We start from the raw sequence: 17,077 nt of genomic DNA on the forward strand, positions 1-17,077 counted from the left end.
ATTTTCTGAAACAATCAATGAGAAAAAGGTAAAATGTAAGACTGGTAAAACTTAGAAATATAAGGAGTCCCTTCATATAGGCAAAGAGTTCATGCCCCACAATGCACACTTCTCCCTGTTAAACCTACTGAACTTTAAATATACCCTGTATTTAGGGTGTATTTAGGAGATTTCAGTAACATGAAGAAGGTCTCTAAAGCCCAAAATAAGGAAGCAAAACTCCTAGATATATCTTACATGCTAAGAAAATCTCCGAGTCCCCAAAAACATGCTTATTGCTGGGAAAAAGATAATAAAACATTATGAAGAAACAATGACCTTCAAGAAGTTACTTGAATTAAAAAGGAGTCTCACACAAATTTGGAAATCTAATTCTAGTACAAACAATAAGCCAAAGTCACACTAGGCATCACGTACAAAAGAAACAGAATAGAACAACTACTACTGATGATGATCTAGTTCTTGCTCTGGATCTATTCATCTGGATAACAGAAAAGAAGTTCTTTCAAAGCCTGAAGTAAGAAAACAAATCCTCCTCAAGCAAACAAACAAACAAAGATGCAGACAGTCATAGATTAAAACCTGATGAGAATAAACAAGGCGAAATACTGGATTAAATAATTGTTTTCATTATAATAAATGCCATTAATGGCAAAGAGTTAACTGCAAAGTGTCTCAAAAGAATGGATTTGGCCCTGTGTTGTGGTACAGTTGTTAGTCACCCAGAAAGTGGGGTGAGTACCACGGCATAAAATCTGCAGTTATTCAGCTTACTTGGAGTCATGGCACAATGCGGACCCCAAAAACGCCAAGTATAAATGATGACAAATCACAAACACACACTAAAATAAATGCAAGAGAAAACAGTCTGTGTTTTATGAAGTTTCAAATTAAAGGCAGAACTGTAGGGAACTTAGTGTAATATAACTCAATGTGTTAGGCAAGGGGAAGGTAACAGTTACCTACAGAATCTCCAGATAAGTTGACGTTACCCACTGACATTTATTCTCCCATAGATTTAAAATGCTCACACTCGTACGCTCACTTACAAGCACCGAGACTTACCTGTCCAAATGGCCTGGCCAGGATAACTTCCATGTAAAACAGAGGACAAGGGCCATGAGCTATTAACTGATGTCCTCACCCCATTTCAGGAGTTGTTCTTGATTAGCAATAAAACCCTAGGGTTTTTAGCAGATCTTTTAGGATATCTTTCAGAAATCATCAACTGTGACAAGACAGTCCTTTGCCTCAGGATCTTGCTTACCTCGTCTTCCATAAATCTTAGGCCACATTGCTGTCCATTGTCCATTTTTCCTTGTTTGGAATATAGGTCTGAAATATATGCCTGCAGCCTCTTCTCCTGTTTGGCTAACAGGAAAAAAGAACAATGTTTGTGATATACTACACCCTTGTCGCCATCCTCTTGTTGTTAGGATGCAAGGTCTTCCACTAGCAAGTCATCTGTGCTGTAGCACACAGACACTGCTGGGAATGGTGTCCTGGAAAAAGTGTCTTTCATTATCAGTACAGGCCATTTCTTTAACCCTTTGTTTTGCTCTTTCACCTTATGCTTACACATACATTTTCATCCATCCTGCATTTACACCAATCTTCACACTCCTTTACAACTCTGCATAGTTTTATGCCAGTTAAACTGATCTGACACAGATCACTGCATACCCTCCTCCTTCCTTTGCCATGTGCCCCTCTATTCTCCTTGCAACAGCAGCCATCACTGGTAAGTCTGCTCAGGGAGCAAACCAAGAGAAAAATCAACCTTTTACTGGTAGGACTAGGATTGCTTTTTTAATGGTGTAGTTCCATGCACTGGATCACTGGGGCAGCTGAATGCCAGTGTCAGGTACAACGGAGGTGGTACAACTGCCTCTGTTTAATGGAAATTTTTCATTAGACCAGTTATGTCGTAACGGGAAAGAACAGAAGATGTTTTGGCCTCAGGACCACTTCAGCAGTTTAGTGAAAATATCTGCTCAATATGCTGCTATAATAATAATAATAATAAAATTTTTTTTAAATCAGGCTTCTAAAACAATGGAGGAGAATTAGAAGAAAGCCGGTATAATAGATTATAAAAATCAATACTGTGACCTTAACAGAAAAACCTCCACATGACGTACAGGTCATCCCTTCTCCAAAAGGATAATAAAGAACTGGAAAGGGCTCAAATGTGAACAGTGATAAACACTAAAAAGATCCTACAAAGATAAATTAGGAAGTTTAAAATCAAGAGCATTATATGTGGACATAAAAAAAATACAACTGCTCTAGAGAGGGCAGCTCAGACATTTCTGTGGTTGCTACCTTGTAACACAAGAAAAAAATACAGAGAAACATCCAAAGTGTGGAAAATCAAAACTGATCAGAAGAAATGTTTTTCACATCGTATGTAATTTATTCATATTGATTATCAAGGAAATTCGGTTATTAATATAAATACAATGTCCCTATCAACAATGGTATAAATCAAACCCTTTACTACATAAAGAAATCAGGAAGAAATTTATTTAGAGTTAACATCAACTGAGGCATTGGGATATATTTACCAGTGAAACATGAAACTGTATTATGGTTTAAGCCAATATGGTAACTCCACTCCTATCAATTAAAAAAAAGGAATAGCAATTTGATTTCATTATTGAACTCTTACTCACAATCTCACGGTAACTTTTCCTACAGTTTGCATTAAACACTATTACTAGCTCATTAACAACAGTATAGTCACAGTTACAAGATTTTGAAACTACTGAAGTTTGGACACATTAAGCTTTTATGTAAGCAATAAAGGCAAACACATGAAAAACAAAAATCAGCATGATTATAAACTCATTTTCTCCATCACTGCAAGTTCTACCTAAAATATATTTTTCCTGATTTTCAATCACATCCAGCTTCTAAAAAGTTTGTCTATTTTTTCAAAGACCTGAGATTGAACATTTTTCCCCTTACCCTTTTTTTTTGATTGTTGTTGTTTTTTTGTTAACGATTGTTTTAATGGGGATTCTCATCACATATCTTGCTAAAAAGCACCCCAAAAGTGACTACTTACTGATCACTCACAAGCAAGGAAACTAGAAATAGTTTAAGCACTAATTCTTAAGCATGCCACCACTATACTGCTTAGTTATCTTGATTAGATCATGTTTTAGTTTGAAACGCATATTGTCACAGCACACACTAGAAAACACATTACCCTATTGTATTAGTCACTACAAAGACATAATGAAAATTAAAATTCTCTCTCAAAGATCAGAGTCTCAATTTTATTAAGATAGGCAAGGAAAAAAAACACAAAAGAGAGCATAAGGATGGGGCTTCATATATTTTGTTTGAATTTTTTCCACTGCTTCTGGGAAGGTAAAGAGAAGATAGCATTGTTTGGGAGCAGGGCATAGTGGGGGAACGGGAAGGAGAAGCTGCCAGCACTGCCAGTGCAAGGATGGGACTTCATGGCTTAGGGGCTGGGTCAGGTAAACCCAAGAAATAAATGGCTGAAGCATCACACAGTACAATACAGGGTGCAAATGAAGACTTGAAAGGTCAGTAATACGGACAGCACAAAGAACCAGAAAGATTGCCTAGGAAATCTTTCTTGGGTAAAGAAAATGCAGTTGGTACCAAGACAAAATTTAAAGAGCTACATAAGAAACTGAGAAATTTAAAGGGCTACATAAACTCAGTGCAGTGACACTTCAATGTAGGCACAGGTACCGGTTCTGTTAGGGAAGGGAACTTCAGTCAATGTACAGCTGTGGGTCTGAGAAGACCTTACTGTCCACAGTGACAGAGAAGCTATCTGGCACAAAAGCAAGCCCACAGGCTGCAGAAAGGCAACATAAAATTTCTGAACCCAAATTTTCATCTATGTTCTGAAAGCAGCAGACCATTCACCACCAGGAAGACTGAATATAAAATGTATTCCCCTTGTTTAACTCTCTGTTTTGCAGATCACACAGGCTGTGAATTTGTGAGTAAAAGAATTACCACGTGCTAGATTTACCTTTTAGTTGTATAGCTTTTGCCTGTGATCATTTTAATAATACACCCCACTGACAAATAGTGATCACTTGCTGAAATAGAAGGGACCTTTTGCTTTTCTAAAGCTATTTTATTATATGCTTGAAAATATGTACTGAATATAGATAACTTGAAATATACTTAACTGTACATTTACCTGCCGAGTTGCCCCATGCACTTTTTTCAAGTAGAGGGTGTGCAATTACAATAAACTAAACTCGGGGGGAGAAGGTGTAAACTAACCTCATTTAGATGTGAAGGAATTCCTTGTTAAATGCATTTCTTTGTGCATTCCAATGGTACAAAAGCTGTTTGGTAATAAGAAGTTCCTGGACTGAAACAGACACTTCAGGACTTCTCGTTGATGATTAATGTACAGTTTAAGGGAGCCATTACTTTGTGACAGGCACTACAGAAGCCAAGTGTCAGATAACGTATCAGCTTCTGCTCCACTTCAATTCTAATTTAATGATCAGTACTCTTTTATTCTTAACGTCTTGTTTTAAATATTAAACTACAAAGTTCAGCAGGATACATAGCTGCTGTAAGAGTAGAACTCCCGTCTCATAGCGTGAATGTCGTGTAGGCATTAAATGGAAGATATTTTACTATTAATTTTTGGTTTTAACGAAGCTTATTTTTGAACATGAACATCTGCCACAATCCACCGTATTGCCAAAGGAAAATCTAAGTTTACCCTATATATGCACAAAAGAAAACTGCCATAAACAAAGCAATAAAATTACTTCAACTCACACGGTAACCTGTCAGACTGTGCTTATCATCTGGTCCGCATGCTGTGCAAATTACCTTCCCGAAATGAACAAAATATTTCTTGCGACTAGAAATGCTTTTGCCTACAATCATTCACGCACCTTTTCCCGAGGTGCACAAGAACTCTAAGCCGGAGCGTGTCTCCGGTCCAGCACTGGCCCAGCGTTGCAGGGGGAGGCCCGTTCCCAGCGCCACGGAGCTCAGCGTGCCCTCACCTGCCCCAGAAAACCGCGCAACGGCGACCCCGCGCTGCCGTAACGCGGGGGCATCCCCAAGGCGAGCCCGCTGGCTGGAAGCCCCCAGCCGCGCCGCGCAGGCCGGGGTCGAGCAGCTCGCCCCGCGGCAGCCCGCCCCGCGCAGGGAGGCTGCCCCGGCCAGGCACCGCGCGACCCGAGCGGCGCGCAGGGCTGCCCCGGCGCGCACAGAGGCCGCGGCGGGCGCGGGGCTCCCGGCGGGCCAGGGGGCGGGCCAGGGGGCGGCCACGCCCCGCGCGCGCCGCGGCGGGCAGCCAATGGGGAGCGGGCGCGGAGCCCGCCCGCCCGGCGGCAGCTGGCGCGGCCGGCCAAGGTCCGCGCGCGGCCGCGGCCCCCGCAGCTGCGTCTCCGGAGCGCCGGGGAGGGGCCGCCCGGGTCCTAACGCCGCCGCTCCCCGGCCGGCGCTGCTGCAGCTGCCTCCGCCGACTGCGGTCACCCGGGCCGTGCCCTGCTCACCCGAACGGGGAGAGCTTTCTGCCCACGGCGACATTTGACGCCAGTACCGATCTCACGGAGAAGAACCTGCGGCCACTTGAACGTACCGAGGTGCAGCACCCCCGCGTGCGCGCGGCCACGGGTGACACCGCCAGCCGGGAGAAGAGGACTAAAGGGTCCGACAGAAGGTCAGTACCTTCGGCACCCCGCATCAAACCTGGCTCTGCTTATAAGAAACCCCGATTAGGTCCGTCAGCACTCGGTCCCTACTCTTAACCTCCGAGCTGCGCATCTTCGTCACACAGCCCTGGAAAGATAAAAAAACCCTCTGCAACAGGTGGGAAAGCGAGAGCAGGGCTAAAATTGTATATGCTGTAGCATACACGAGCAAGATTCCAGGATCCTAGCAAACAAAGGAAGGATCTGGACAAGCCAAAGGCTCAGACCAGGGAAAACTGCAGAAAATATGGTCTGGTGAGGCAGCTTGTACACCTGCAGATGTGGGGTACACCAGCATGGCCGGGTTCTGGCTTGCTGTTGCTACTTAGGTCTATTAAAGGCAAACACAGCTGTACAGGAGGGCAGAGACACTGCATCTACACCCCATTCTTTCAAACGCATCAGCCTGGCCACAGCAGCGATTTCTGATGTATTTTCGCTTTGCCACCTCCTTCTCCTCGCCAATACTTCAATACCACTGGAAGATGGAACTGTAGTATTGTTTTATCTTTATACCTTTTATACTCTTTCAGTGACACATCTTTAAGTGACCCGAGATGACTTGGTCTGGGGTGCTAGAATTAAAGACAGGTTTGAAATGGCTTCTTTTATTACCTTCCAGTGTTTCCTGTGGAAATTGTGATCAACTTTGTTAATAGCTGCACATAGTTTTCTTTAATGTGCCTGCAGTCTTGCAGCCCAGACTGGACAAGGGATGGACAGACAGGCTCCACATCAGTGGAAGTAGCGTTAGGTGAGCATTGACAACCTCCTCCTGAAAATGAAGAGGGACATAGAAAAACTTCACACCCAACATAGAGCTGTTAGTAGTGTTATGTGAAACATTTATGGGAAGACCACTTTTTCATATAAATCTGTTTACTTTGGCATAAACTCCTCCACTACATACTATGCATGGCAGAACAAGACTTATTTACAAGCCAAAGTACCTGAACTGTGGCTATGTTGTAGCTATTCTATCACAGCAATCTGTTTTACTCCTTTCAAAACCACAGGTCTGTCATCCAGAGAACAAAATTTCTGGAGCTATATGCATATTTTTAATAACAAATCAACGCAGGCTTAGAGTTAATACTACTATATAGCGCATGCAAAAACCCAAACATCCTAAAGATTCAAAAGAGTATCTGAAAAATTTTACACCCCATGCTTTTCAAAAGCCTTTCTCTCATCTTGCTTCTGTGGGTGCATGTCTGTCTCTGTATTACAGATACCAAAGAAATGTAGGACTGCAACCCCTGGCCAGACAGACCTGCTTCTTGCAGCGTTCCAGTATGAAGCTTCTGTAATGTAAGTGGTAATTTCTGTCACATGTTGTGAATAAGTAAATCTGTTTTGTCTTTCACATTTTTATTAAATGAGGAAAATTTAAATTGGTAAGAAAGTAAAAATTCAAGGAGAGCTAAAATAGCCAGCAGCCAGCTGGTTCACTCCAATTAGTGTTTTCACAACACGGAGAGCATTAGATCTGTGCTATCAACTTCCAAAATAAAAGCATTTCTGAATCTGTCTAAATCATTAAAAAAATGCACAGGTGGCAATGCAAAGAAGATATTTCTGTAGCCTCTCATCAAACAGTCAATAAATTAATACACTGAAACTGTGCCACTTTATTAAAAAAAAATACTGAAAAATCACTGTTTCTCAGTTCCAGCTTACGCTCACAAGACAGATGTAGCCTACCAACTCAGCAAATCAATGGTGTTAAAAAGAGCAACCAGACATGGTAAAACACAGCTTTTTGAAAGCAAGTACATTAAGTAATTGATAGCACACATGTCCAATGTGCACAGAACTCAAGGATTCAAACGGGTATGAGCATCTTGCAGATTTATATATATATATACACACACAGATGTAATGGCATCAGGTTTCACTGTGGGCTGCCATACTGAGGACATGCCTTTAGGCTGGCATGTTCATTTAACATGAGTCACTCCGTTTGGAAACAACATAACAGAAACAACCACAAACTAATGAATTGTGAAAGAACTATAATATTTTTCTCCTCAGGGAAAACTCAAGTGTCACAAATAAAGTTAATATCACAAAAATGATTCAACAAAAGAGGAATTAAACACTAAATGGCAGTCAAATCTTTTACAAGTCAATCCCTTGTTTTTACTTGTTTTATTTGAAACAATACCAGTCAGGACAGTCACCTTAGAAAAGATCAACAGAAAAAGACACTCCAGCTTTGGTTTATATAACTACTACAAGTCCATATAAGATACTTCTATGGTGTGGAAACTGCAAAGTAGGTTTTTCTTGATTGAACTTGCCCTTCAGAATTTGAGGGGTTTCAAAACTAAGAGCTCACCTTCCCTTCCCTGCCCCCCCCCCAAAAAAAAAGTTGGTTTAAAATGTAAACAGCTCCAATAAATAACCAAACGCTCGCCATGTAATGAACCAGAGTGAAAGATTAGCCTGGCAAAAAAAAAAAAAAAAAGTTGTGAGCAGCCTAAATTCCTTGTCCCAAGTTACTACAATAGCCTACAGAATCACAGCAGCTTTAAAATCTACTTATAAATATATCTAAGCAGGTATCTAAGCTTATATTCCTGTATCTAGCATACATACTTGTCCAGTGCAACTAGAGGAACCTAGTCCTTACATTACAATTGCTGATTTGTGTTCAGTTTTTTGGCACTGGAATGAGTGCATAGCACTTTGAGGGCCAGATTTTATCTCCCACCCACCTAAAAAGTAAAAATGAAAAGCTGAGTGTTGCAGAAAGGGCTATTAAATAGAAGTCACTATTAGTCAATTCCATACCAATTAATTTCAAATTAGGAGACTGCTTACATGAACTCTTTCATGTCTAACGTGCATTTATATCAAGCCTCTGGAGTCTGCCCACAGACCTCTCAGGAGTTCATCTACCATGCATTTTCTGTACTTCCAGTATCTTAGTGAGGATACTGTCTTTGAATTAATGCTGCCTTAGGTAGCTGTTAAGTTATGGTGCATGTCTATACTGTGCAACTGAGTACAGCGCAACTAGATTCTGTCAGCTAGGCTGGTCCTCCTCTCCCCCAGGATACACCACAGTTTTGCTGCTCTCATCAGGTGCCCACAGGAAGTATCTGTGTTAGCACAATGATCTGTCTGAGCTCCTTATCCTTGCCTCTCAGCAGGGCTAAGGCCTCCACAGGCACGCAGTGGACCAAACGCTGTTACCATGCTCAGACATTAACCACCACCCCTCTGACCAACATAGTCTATCCGATTAATGCCTAATCTGCTTGTGAATCAGCTCCTGAGCCACCACAGCTTTCAGCATAGTATGAGAAAATTAAGACTTCCTGAGGTCTGTCAAAACCCTAATTTCACTGGAAGTAGCATGCTGCTGGAAGAGCTACATCAACTGTGAAACTCATGCACCAGAAGAACACTCTGTCTCTGTGCTGCTCTTTACTATCATAGTGTAGGCATACCCAGGATCTCAAAATATCCTTAAGAAGAAGCTTTAAGAACTGCCAGCTGTTACCAGAACAGTTCCACTGCAATACCAACCACCAGTGGTGCCAGTTCTTTGTTAATTTCAAGAAGTCGGTACATGCAGAGATAAGAACAGAATTGGTTTTGGTGAAAACAAGAATTTTTGCTTAAGGAATTGTTGGCCTAAGCTATTTCAAAGACTAAATTAGAAGGAACCACTCCTACTATACTGTAGTTATAGTAAAACTTCCACTGGTGTTTCTACTTGCATTTTCTAATTGGTAGATTTAAATAGTGTAAAACCTCCAACAAAGTTGTACCAGTATAGTAACTTGACATGCTGCCGTGTTACTTTTTTTTTTTTTTTTTAAACCTATACAAGGATTAAAAGTTCCCAGCTACGGTTAATTGTCAATAATTACATATGTTTCATATTTCCTGAAAAGTCGGATGCAATGCCCATTAGAATAGTTACATGTGTAGTGCTGAAATATGCCTCCTGAGGTTAGTTGTAACATACTGTGAGTGGAAAAAAAGCTGTTAAAAAATATTCACTTTAAGTATTCAGAGAAATAGATTCACAAACAGTGAACCATAAATGGCCACTAACTACTTCTCTAAAATAACACTTCTAAAAAGATGCTTTAACTGTTTTTATATGCAAGAAGTCACTGCTAAGTAAACTAAAGTTGTTGTATAGTTTCAGAATTTAAAATACTGCATGGTACAGAGCAATCCTCCTATTTTCAAATTTTAGAAGAAATTTTCATTAAACAATCAGACAAATCTTCGGAGACACATACAAACACGTTTTACTGTAAGCTATCATGTACTGTTTAATAAATCACATGCAGATTCTTACCAGAACGCCATTGCTTTTGAAGATGCCATATCCATTGTTGTCCTTGAGATATCCATCCATATTCATCATTAGTACCCTGCTTGCCTGCACTCAGGCTTCAGAATGGATTTCTGACAAGCAACCCACACCTACCAAAATGGTTTCTAGAAAGAAAATTTAAAAGCTGTAAAACAAGGAAAACAAACCAACAATTTGCAAACCACTGCAAGTGCAATGCGAGCATAGTCAATATAAAATTAATTCTGAAACATTCATCATATTATGCTGGACTGTAATATAACCACAGTTATAACAATTATACTTTTAAATGTCTAGTTCGCCTATAGAAAAACTGCAAGAGCACAGTCCTCTTACCCTGTTACATCTCATATGCCTTATTTCATTAAGCATACTCATTTGCCTAGAAATAATTTCTTATAAAAAGACAGGATAAATGAATATTATTCTTAATCATATTTAAGGTCTTTTAAGGACTTATGAAAATGAAGTTCCATTATGCTGGGCAGCGCATAAACACAGAACAGTAAAACGTGCCCGATCATATAAAAACCAACAGTCTAAACAGATAAAACAGCATGGGGGTAAGTTCACACAGAGCACAAACAGCACGACTGTAGTAAACGTAAGGGTAGTTCTGTCTTCGGGGTGGCTTCTGCTTACAAAGAAAATGGAAGGAGATACAGAGTAAGGAGGACAGATTGGGTGGGGGGAAACATATGAAGTAAGCAGGACTGAAGACAGGTAGAATGGACAGAAAGAGGGTGAAACAGTCAATGGGCATAGGACAGTGAACAGCTAATTAAAGCCAGTGAATGTTCTCTGAATGGTCAAAGGTCCCGGCCTTTTGGCTCTTTCTGTTCCTGCTAGTTAGTCTCTGACTAGGTCCTTTCTTTACTGCTGCCAGGCTAAGAACAGAAGGGCTATACTGATTTTCAGTCTTTTCCCCATCACAATCCCCTCACCACCATTTAATATGGGATCAGTCTCTCCCTCACCGTAGCTTTAAAATGGGAATCATCTGAATCTGCTCAACAGTATCTTTTTATAAAACAAGCACGTCCAGGTCATCCTTATTTGCAAGTGATCCAAGTTCTGATGTTCTGACTTCAACTTTTTAAATTCTTTTTTAGGTAACGCACACTGGACAAGATTCATTTACACAGCAGAAAAGCAAGGCAAGACACTCATCTACAAAACAGCACTTGAAAGTTTGATCAGAGTACATAAAACATTGCATTCTATACTGAAAAACAGAGTTAAGTTAGGATTTGGGTTGGGGACAGCTGCTTTATAGGCTCTGGTGCATGCAGCCAGATGGAAATAACTGTAACCATTCACAGTAAACTGCACTTGTTCTAGTATCAACTGAATAGATTAGGCTTATATCAGAAAGGAAGATGCATTTTTATTGTCAAAACACTCACCATTTATGTCTTGTAGCACAGATGAACGTAAGTTTGTGTAAAGGGCAAGTTTGCCCACAAAGGCAAATCGAACTTACGAAACTGAAGTGGTGTAACTTCTTATGGGGCTCTATGGATAAGGGTAAATAACCTAGAACGAAGTCACTTTCTTCTGGTATAAAGTCTTCAATACAAATAGTTCATACAGGCATAGCAATGGCAATGTAATTTAAAACAATTTCTGAAACTAGGCCAGCCCTCCTAGGCTGTTTGCTTCTATGCAGAAATAAGCTGCCAATATATATACAGTTTTATACTGATACAGCTCTGTTCACACTGTGGGGAAAGATGGCTGATGCTTTAATTATGCCAGTACAGATAAAGTAGCAAAACATCTGATAGAGAGCTTAGTATCTCAGATATAGTCCATTTACCTATTGCAAGATAGCTGCAATATTCCCAGCACAGGCAAAGCTTTAGAGTACTACTTCTTGCCTTAAAAAATAATCCCTCCTGTGTAATTCCCAGATCATCATCAACATTTGAAGTGATAATGGAATTACTAGAGACAAACCAGACTTTGAATTTCTGCCAGATTCTGTCAGGAGTTCAGCTGACGAGTTTTCTGCCTGCCACTCAGGTGTCTCTATTCTTTTCATAATACTTTTTCTTTTAAAAATAACTTCTTTTTTTCAGCAACAATGCTGTGATAATTTTGAATCTTAGTAAAAACACTGTAAAAACAAAGCGTGTGTTTGGGCTTGAAAAAATACACATAAAAGCAATTACTCCTCCTCAGCCAGACTACAGCTTTGGAAATTACCTCTGACTTGCCAATGACAATAACAGGCAAGCAGTTGTCCAGCAAAATCCCTTTAGTTTAGCTGCACAATAGTAATTCCACCACTGTCTGTGCTTTATTTGGTTGTTTGAAACCACATCTGCAAATCCATGCTGCACTGTTAAAAAACCCAACCTTTTTGCTTCTAAAAGAACAAAATTTAATTGCTTCCCCAAGTATTCCATAACATTTTAACCAGCATGTTCCCCTTAGGACACTATGAATGGTATCTCCCGGACACATCTCAAGTGAGTTGAGACATCAGAATCACCTGATAAAACAAGAATGCATTTTCCTCCTTACTTATGACTTGTTTTACAATAGCTTCCAAAACAAACTCAAGATAAACGTATATATGCATGGTTGTGTGTCCCTGTCTCCCTCTCCCCTACAAATAAGATCGCTGCTCCCAAAAATCTTTGGATGAAGTGAAATATCTACAATAGTAACTTACGTATCAAGAGGCAAACTGTATGTGCTTCAGTAAAAATAAGAATTGTGTTGATTATAACCTAGCTAGCACATAGAAAGTACTGATGGGTATGTTAGTTATTAAAAAAAAATAACAAAATATTTAATTTTTAGACCTTAAACTTGTTCTAATTTTAGGGATGGATCTGTATTGCAAACAGAGGTACTTAAAAGTTGAGGGTTTTGTTTGCTAGTTGGTCAGCCTCAGCAAGAGCAAAAAAATTGAAAATAAAAATAAACACAATCCTTGTAATAGTAGCATCCTGTCATAAATAAATGTAGAGGGCATACTTATACAGAAAATATTGTTAAACAAACATGACATCTCTGTATAGAAAGATTACCTCATTACAAATAGTTAACAGAGCACTTTAAGGACCTGCCAGTAAGTGTAGTCTATTACACATAGGAATTGAAATTTCTCAATGCTATGAAACTCAGTAACAATGTAACTTCATCTAAAATATTTGTTACTTACAGAAAGCATCTTGAAGGATGCAATACTGTAATTTTTTACTTTCAGTTCAACTTCACTACTGATTTTGAAACATGCAGAATTTTTTAGTGATGGGCCATTTTTACCAATAGACTGAGGGGGAAAACTGAGGAAAATGCTTCTTTTTCCTGAAAATTCCAAAGCTTTTTTTCTCCAAGTGCCTCAGCCACAATTCTTTTTCTAATCCTCAGAGATCCTCCTTTCTTTATTACTAAGGTGAGATCAATCTTTGATATAGATATCCTGCTAAATAAAACATGGCTAGGAAATTCATGCCACACAAAACTTGCCTCTGGCCCCATGTTGCCCCTAAAAGATATAAGATTCTATTCATTGCCCTTTGTTGTGTGAAGGATAGTCAGATAAACAAGGTTGGAGGGTGGGAACATATACAACTGATGTCTCCAGGATTAAATGATCCAATAGGAAGTTAGTCCACAGCAAGTTGCAACGAAAGACACTGTCTCTAAAACTAGAGAAGGAAAAAAAGCAGTAGCATAAACAGGTCATACTCTAAAGAAAACACCCTCACCCGGTGTTTAGAAGCAGAAGGCTGTGCCAAGACAGATCCTGCATAAAGAATCATGGTCACCGACAACTAGAGAGTAAATCAATTCTAGAAGCATCCCTGAAAACAACTGGTAGAACTTAGCAAAAAGATAAGTCTCCAACCACGGTCTTTACTAAACCAAAGCAGAGGGCACTTCATCCATCTACAAACTGAAATACTTTGCCCCTTAAATTAATGAGTGTCTGGAATCCCAAAGCCAGGTCTCTGAATGACAGCTGTATTCACAGAGCAGCACAAAATGAAATTCAAGTCACTAACTATCCCCCTCTGATGTACTGATTGAAGCTCTCATTTGATACCAAGTACAGTATTTGTATCCTGTAAGATGGTAGTCCATAACATACACAATTAGCCACTACACAGTAGGATGATGAAGTTAATCTTAGGCACTACATAAGTTTCATCTTCTCTTCTTGGTGAGGATGTCAGGAGTGAGATATCTTCTCTTGGAAAACCTTGAAACTCCCGTAGCCATATCGCAGATAAGGCGCAAGCATCTCCTTCCTTCAAAAATGCAACTAACCAGCTCAAGATGACAACGTTGAAATGGCAGGATCCAAGAGGACAGTATTTAAGCTGGGTGTTGATGATCAAGGCAACAGATTTCTGGGCCTGCTCTCAAAAAAATGTCATGATGCTGGGAACCAAAACCTCCATAGCGTGCTGCGGTGGTATGCAGTCCTGCTATGGTTGTTAAGTCATAAGGTAAGCTATACATCAGCTCTCAGCCAACGAGCCCTCTCTCAGACATTCCTGGATTACAAGCTCCAAGAACAAGGCAAAATATGTCTCTCTGAGACATGGGAGAGGAAGCTAATTGTGTTCTAAAGAGGAATGGAACAAAGGTATTCCATAACACTAATACATTAATGCATTAAGCACAAAAACTGGCAGGTGCACAGATTATATACTACTCGGGTACCATGCTTCTAATTTACAGTGCTAAGGGCACATACCTACCTACTGTGATACAAACTGTCTCTTAAAATATGTCACTTCTCTAAGACTGAATGTGCTGTCTCCTGATTTAATTTTTTTAATTATCAAGAACTCTTGTAACCGTTGCTTAGATTTTATGTAACTTTATAAATTCAAGAGGGGCAGAAATTTGCCCCCAGTTGTTTAGTATACCCATGACAAGAATTACAGGGATTACTGAATTGTCGGGATGGGGGGTGAAGGGAGAAAAAAAAATTACTGTATTTTTCGTCACTCCTGAAGAAACGTGCAACTTACTACAAGCATGTAATATTTCTTCCACTTACTTAAATTGAGAGCTACTATGAAAACACTTGCATTTTAATAGTTTAGTTTAACCGATTGCTTGGCGGGAATCGTTGCTTACTTTCTTAAACCAGATGATCCACTTCAGATGCACCTGGTTCTCTCACAGTCTATATTGTTTATAGAACCAAACATAGAATACCTTAAATATCTCATCGATGTTAATGGTTCTCTGAAGTTAAATATTCTTAAAAGGTAATACATGCATTTCTTTGATTTGTTATTTCTCTTAAAATACTCTCCATTTTTATTCTTGATCTTGATCTCAAAATACTGATCTTTTACAGTATCTTTTCTGTTTTTGGAGAAGGCGAAGAAGTCAGTCTATAATTGAAGCTGGGTAAGTCTTAAAAAAATCTGCAAAGCTTTAATGTTTTCTCTTTGAAACCCTATCATGCAGAGGAAAAACTTTTTGTTTTTTTTTTTAAACAGGAAAAATTCTTGCTCTTTTTCTACCAATTACAGAACTATTTTCCACCTTTTCCTCCCACCCCCCACCAAAACAGAGAATGAAAGAGGACCCTGGGTGATAAACTAGGACAGATTACTGGAGATGGCCGTAGCAGTTCCTGTTCCTATTGCACACCTTATTCCTCTCCAAGTTCCCCATCTCCACTACTGAGGCAGGAGTACCTGCTGCACCACTATACTTTCAAAGAGCAGCCGTAAAGTAGAATAGCACCAGTTCTGAGTGACTTTAAGGCTCGAGGTTACAAACTACATTGAACTGTCACAACACAAACAACTAAACTACCCTTTCCTTGGATCAGCTGGAGCAGGAGACAAACCAAGTTAATCCTGTGATCTGAACAGAGTCCCCAACACTTACTCCATGTAGAAACTGTTACTTCTAAATTATGCATGCATTACCAAAAGACATCTCTGTCTTTGTAAAATGGAAATTGCGGTAGCTGAACTAGCTACACACTCATAGCTACATGTTGGAAAACAAGATAAAAATGTGGCTGGGAATAGAACTAGACATTCATGTTTTGTGTCGGTAAAGAAGTCCTCTTCAGAAACAGTACTGCTGAAATGTTAGGTTACTATATAATGCTCAAATGGTAACTAACAAATCCTCTCACAAATCTATTTTAAATGTAAATGTTAAGTGGAAAATATTTATAGTTTAAGTTGCACCCTTTGCTACTTAATTATCATAATTTATAAAGAAGAAACCTTTAAGTTCCTCCTCCAAAGAAGTTACTCACCTGAACTGAAGCTTCAGAGTCCCCAGCAGTCAGCCTGTTCAGAGATTCTCATCCTACTGAATGTCAGAGACCTAGTATTTCAGGGATGGGATTTTAAAATCACTTGGTGATGACTTAACTTTGTCTCACTAAAGATACACCAACCTTTATTCCCACTCAGGTCACCTCACTGATTTCACAGAAAACACATTTAAAAAGCAGAGCTGAATATTTTCAGAAATTCCACCCGTGGGGTTAAAATGGAAAAAAAAAACCCCAGAAACTGATATAAACCATTTGAGACTTCTTGATGCATGACAAATCAAGTATTTTTGTATATTCGTGTGCATTAAAAGTAATTGAAATTACTTTCAACTGCTTGCTGAAATAATATAATCACAAGTACCTTACCTTCTTACTCTTCAGATATAGGACACTGAGGAAAATCCAGTTTTGTCTATGTACAGGAGGTTGTTCTAGGAACAGTAATACTTCTGCTGAAAGATTCAGAAAAAAAATACACTCACTGTTCTCAATGTCCATATTATACACATCATAAGCACTATTATTGAATAATACTAAACTTGTTTTATGTTTTACTCTTGTCCTACCTTGGCTTCTATGGAACTGTGTTCAATAAGGTTTGACTTCATGTACAGCCAGAATCCATACACACCAACAGGAATAAGCTTAAAAAATATTATTTTTAATATCCTTAAAGAACAAAGTTAGATGCATCAAAGCCCTCAGTTTTTATTATTCTGTAGCATTTATAAA

The 17,077-nt window shown here is 39.5% G+C and overlaps 1 protein-coding gene and 1 long non-coding RNA gene across 8 annotated transcripts in view; one reads left to right on the top strand and one right to left on the bottom strand.

The window, feature by feature from the left end:
- Window positions 1-17,077, bottom strand: part of LOC114017892 (translation initiation factor IF-2-like) — a 40,429-nt gene that overhangs the window by 9,435 nt on the left and 13,917 nt on the right. For 3 of the 7 annotated variants that reach the window (XM_055702850.1, XM_055702849.1, XM_055702848.1), the window contains exons 1-2: window positions 4,914-5,556; window positions 1,268-1,371 (exon numbers count right to left, since the gene is read on the bottom strand). In XM_055702850.1, coding sequence (XP_055558825.1) covers window positions 1,268-1,371; window positions 4,914-5,556 — 747 coding nt within the window. Of the gene's footprint in view, window positions 1-1,267; window positions 1,372-4,913; window positions 5,557-6,335; window positions 6,496-8,084; window positions 8,169-10,044; window positions 10,188-16,321; window positions 16,393-16,711; window positions 16,798-17,077 lie in introns of those variants that run through there. The other 4 variants (XR_008731013.1, XR_008731015.1, XR_008731014.1 and 1 more) reach the window with 4 other exon arrangements.
- Window positions 5,565-16,321, top strand: LOC114017893 (uncharacterized). The gene is made up of 3 exons (XR_003563219.2): window positions 5,565-5,689; window positions 6,952-7,031; window positions 11,175-16,321. It is a non-coding gene; the product is annotated as an uncharacterized LOC114017893 (long non-coding RNA).

Source organism: Falco cherrug, chromosome 2, assembly GCF_023634085.1.
Source record: "Falco cherrug isolate bFalChe1 chromosome 2, bFalChe1.pri, whole genome shotgun sequence".
NCBI lineage: Eukaryota > Metazoa > Chordata > Aves > Falconiformes > Falconidae > Falco > Falco cherrug.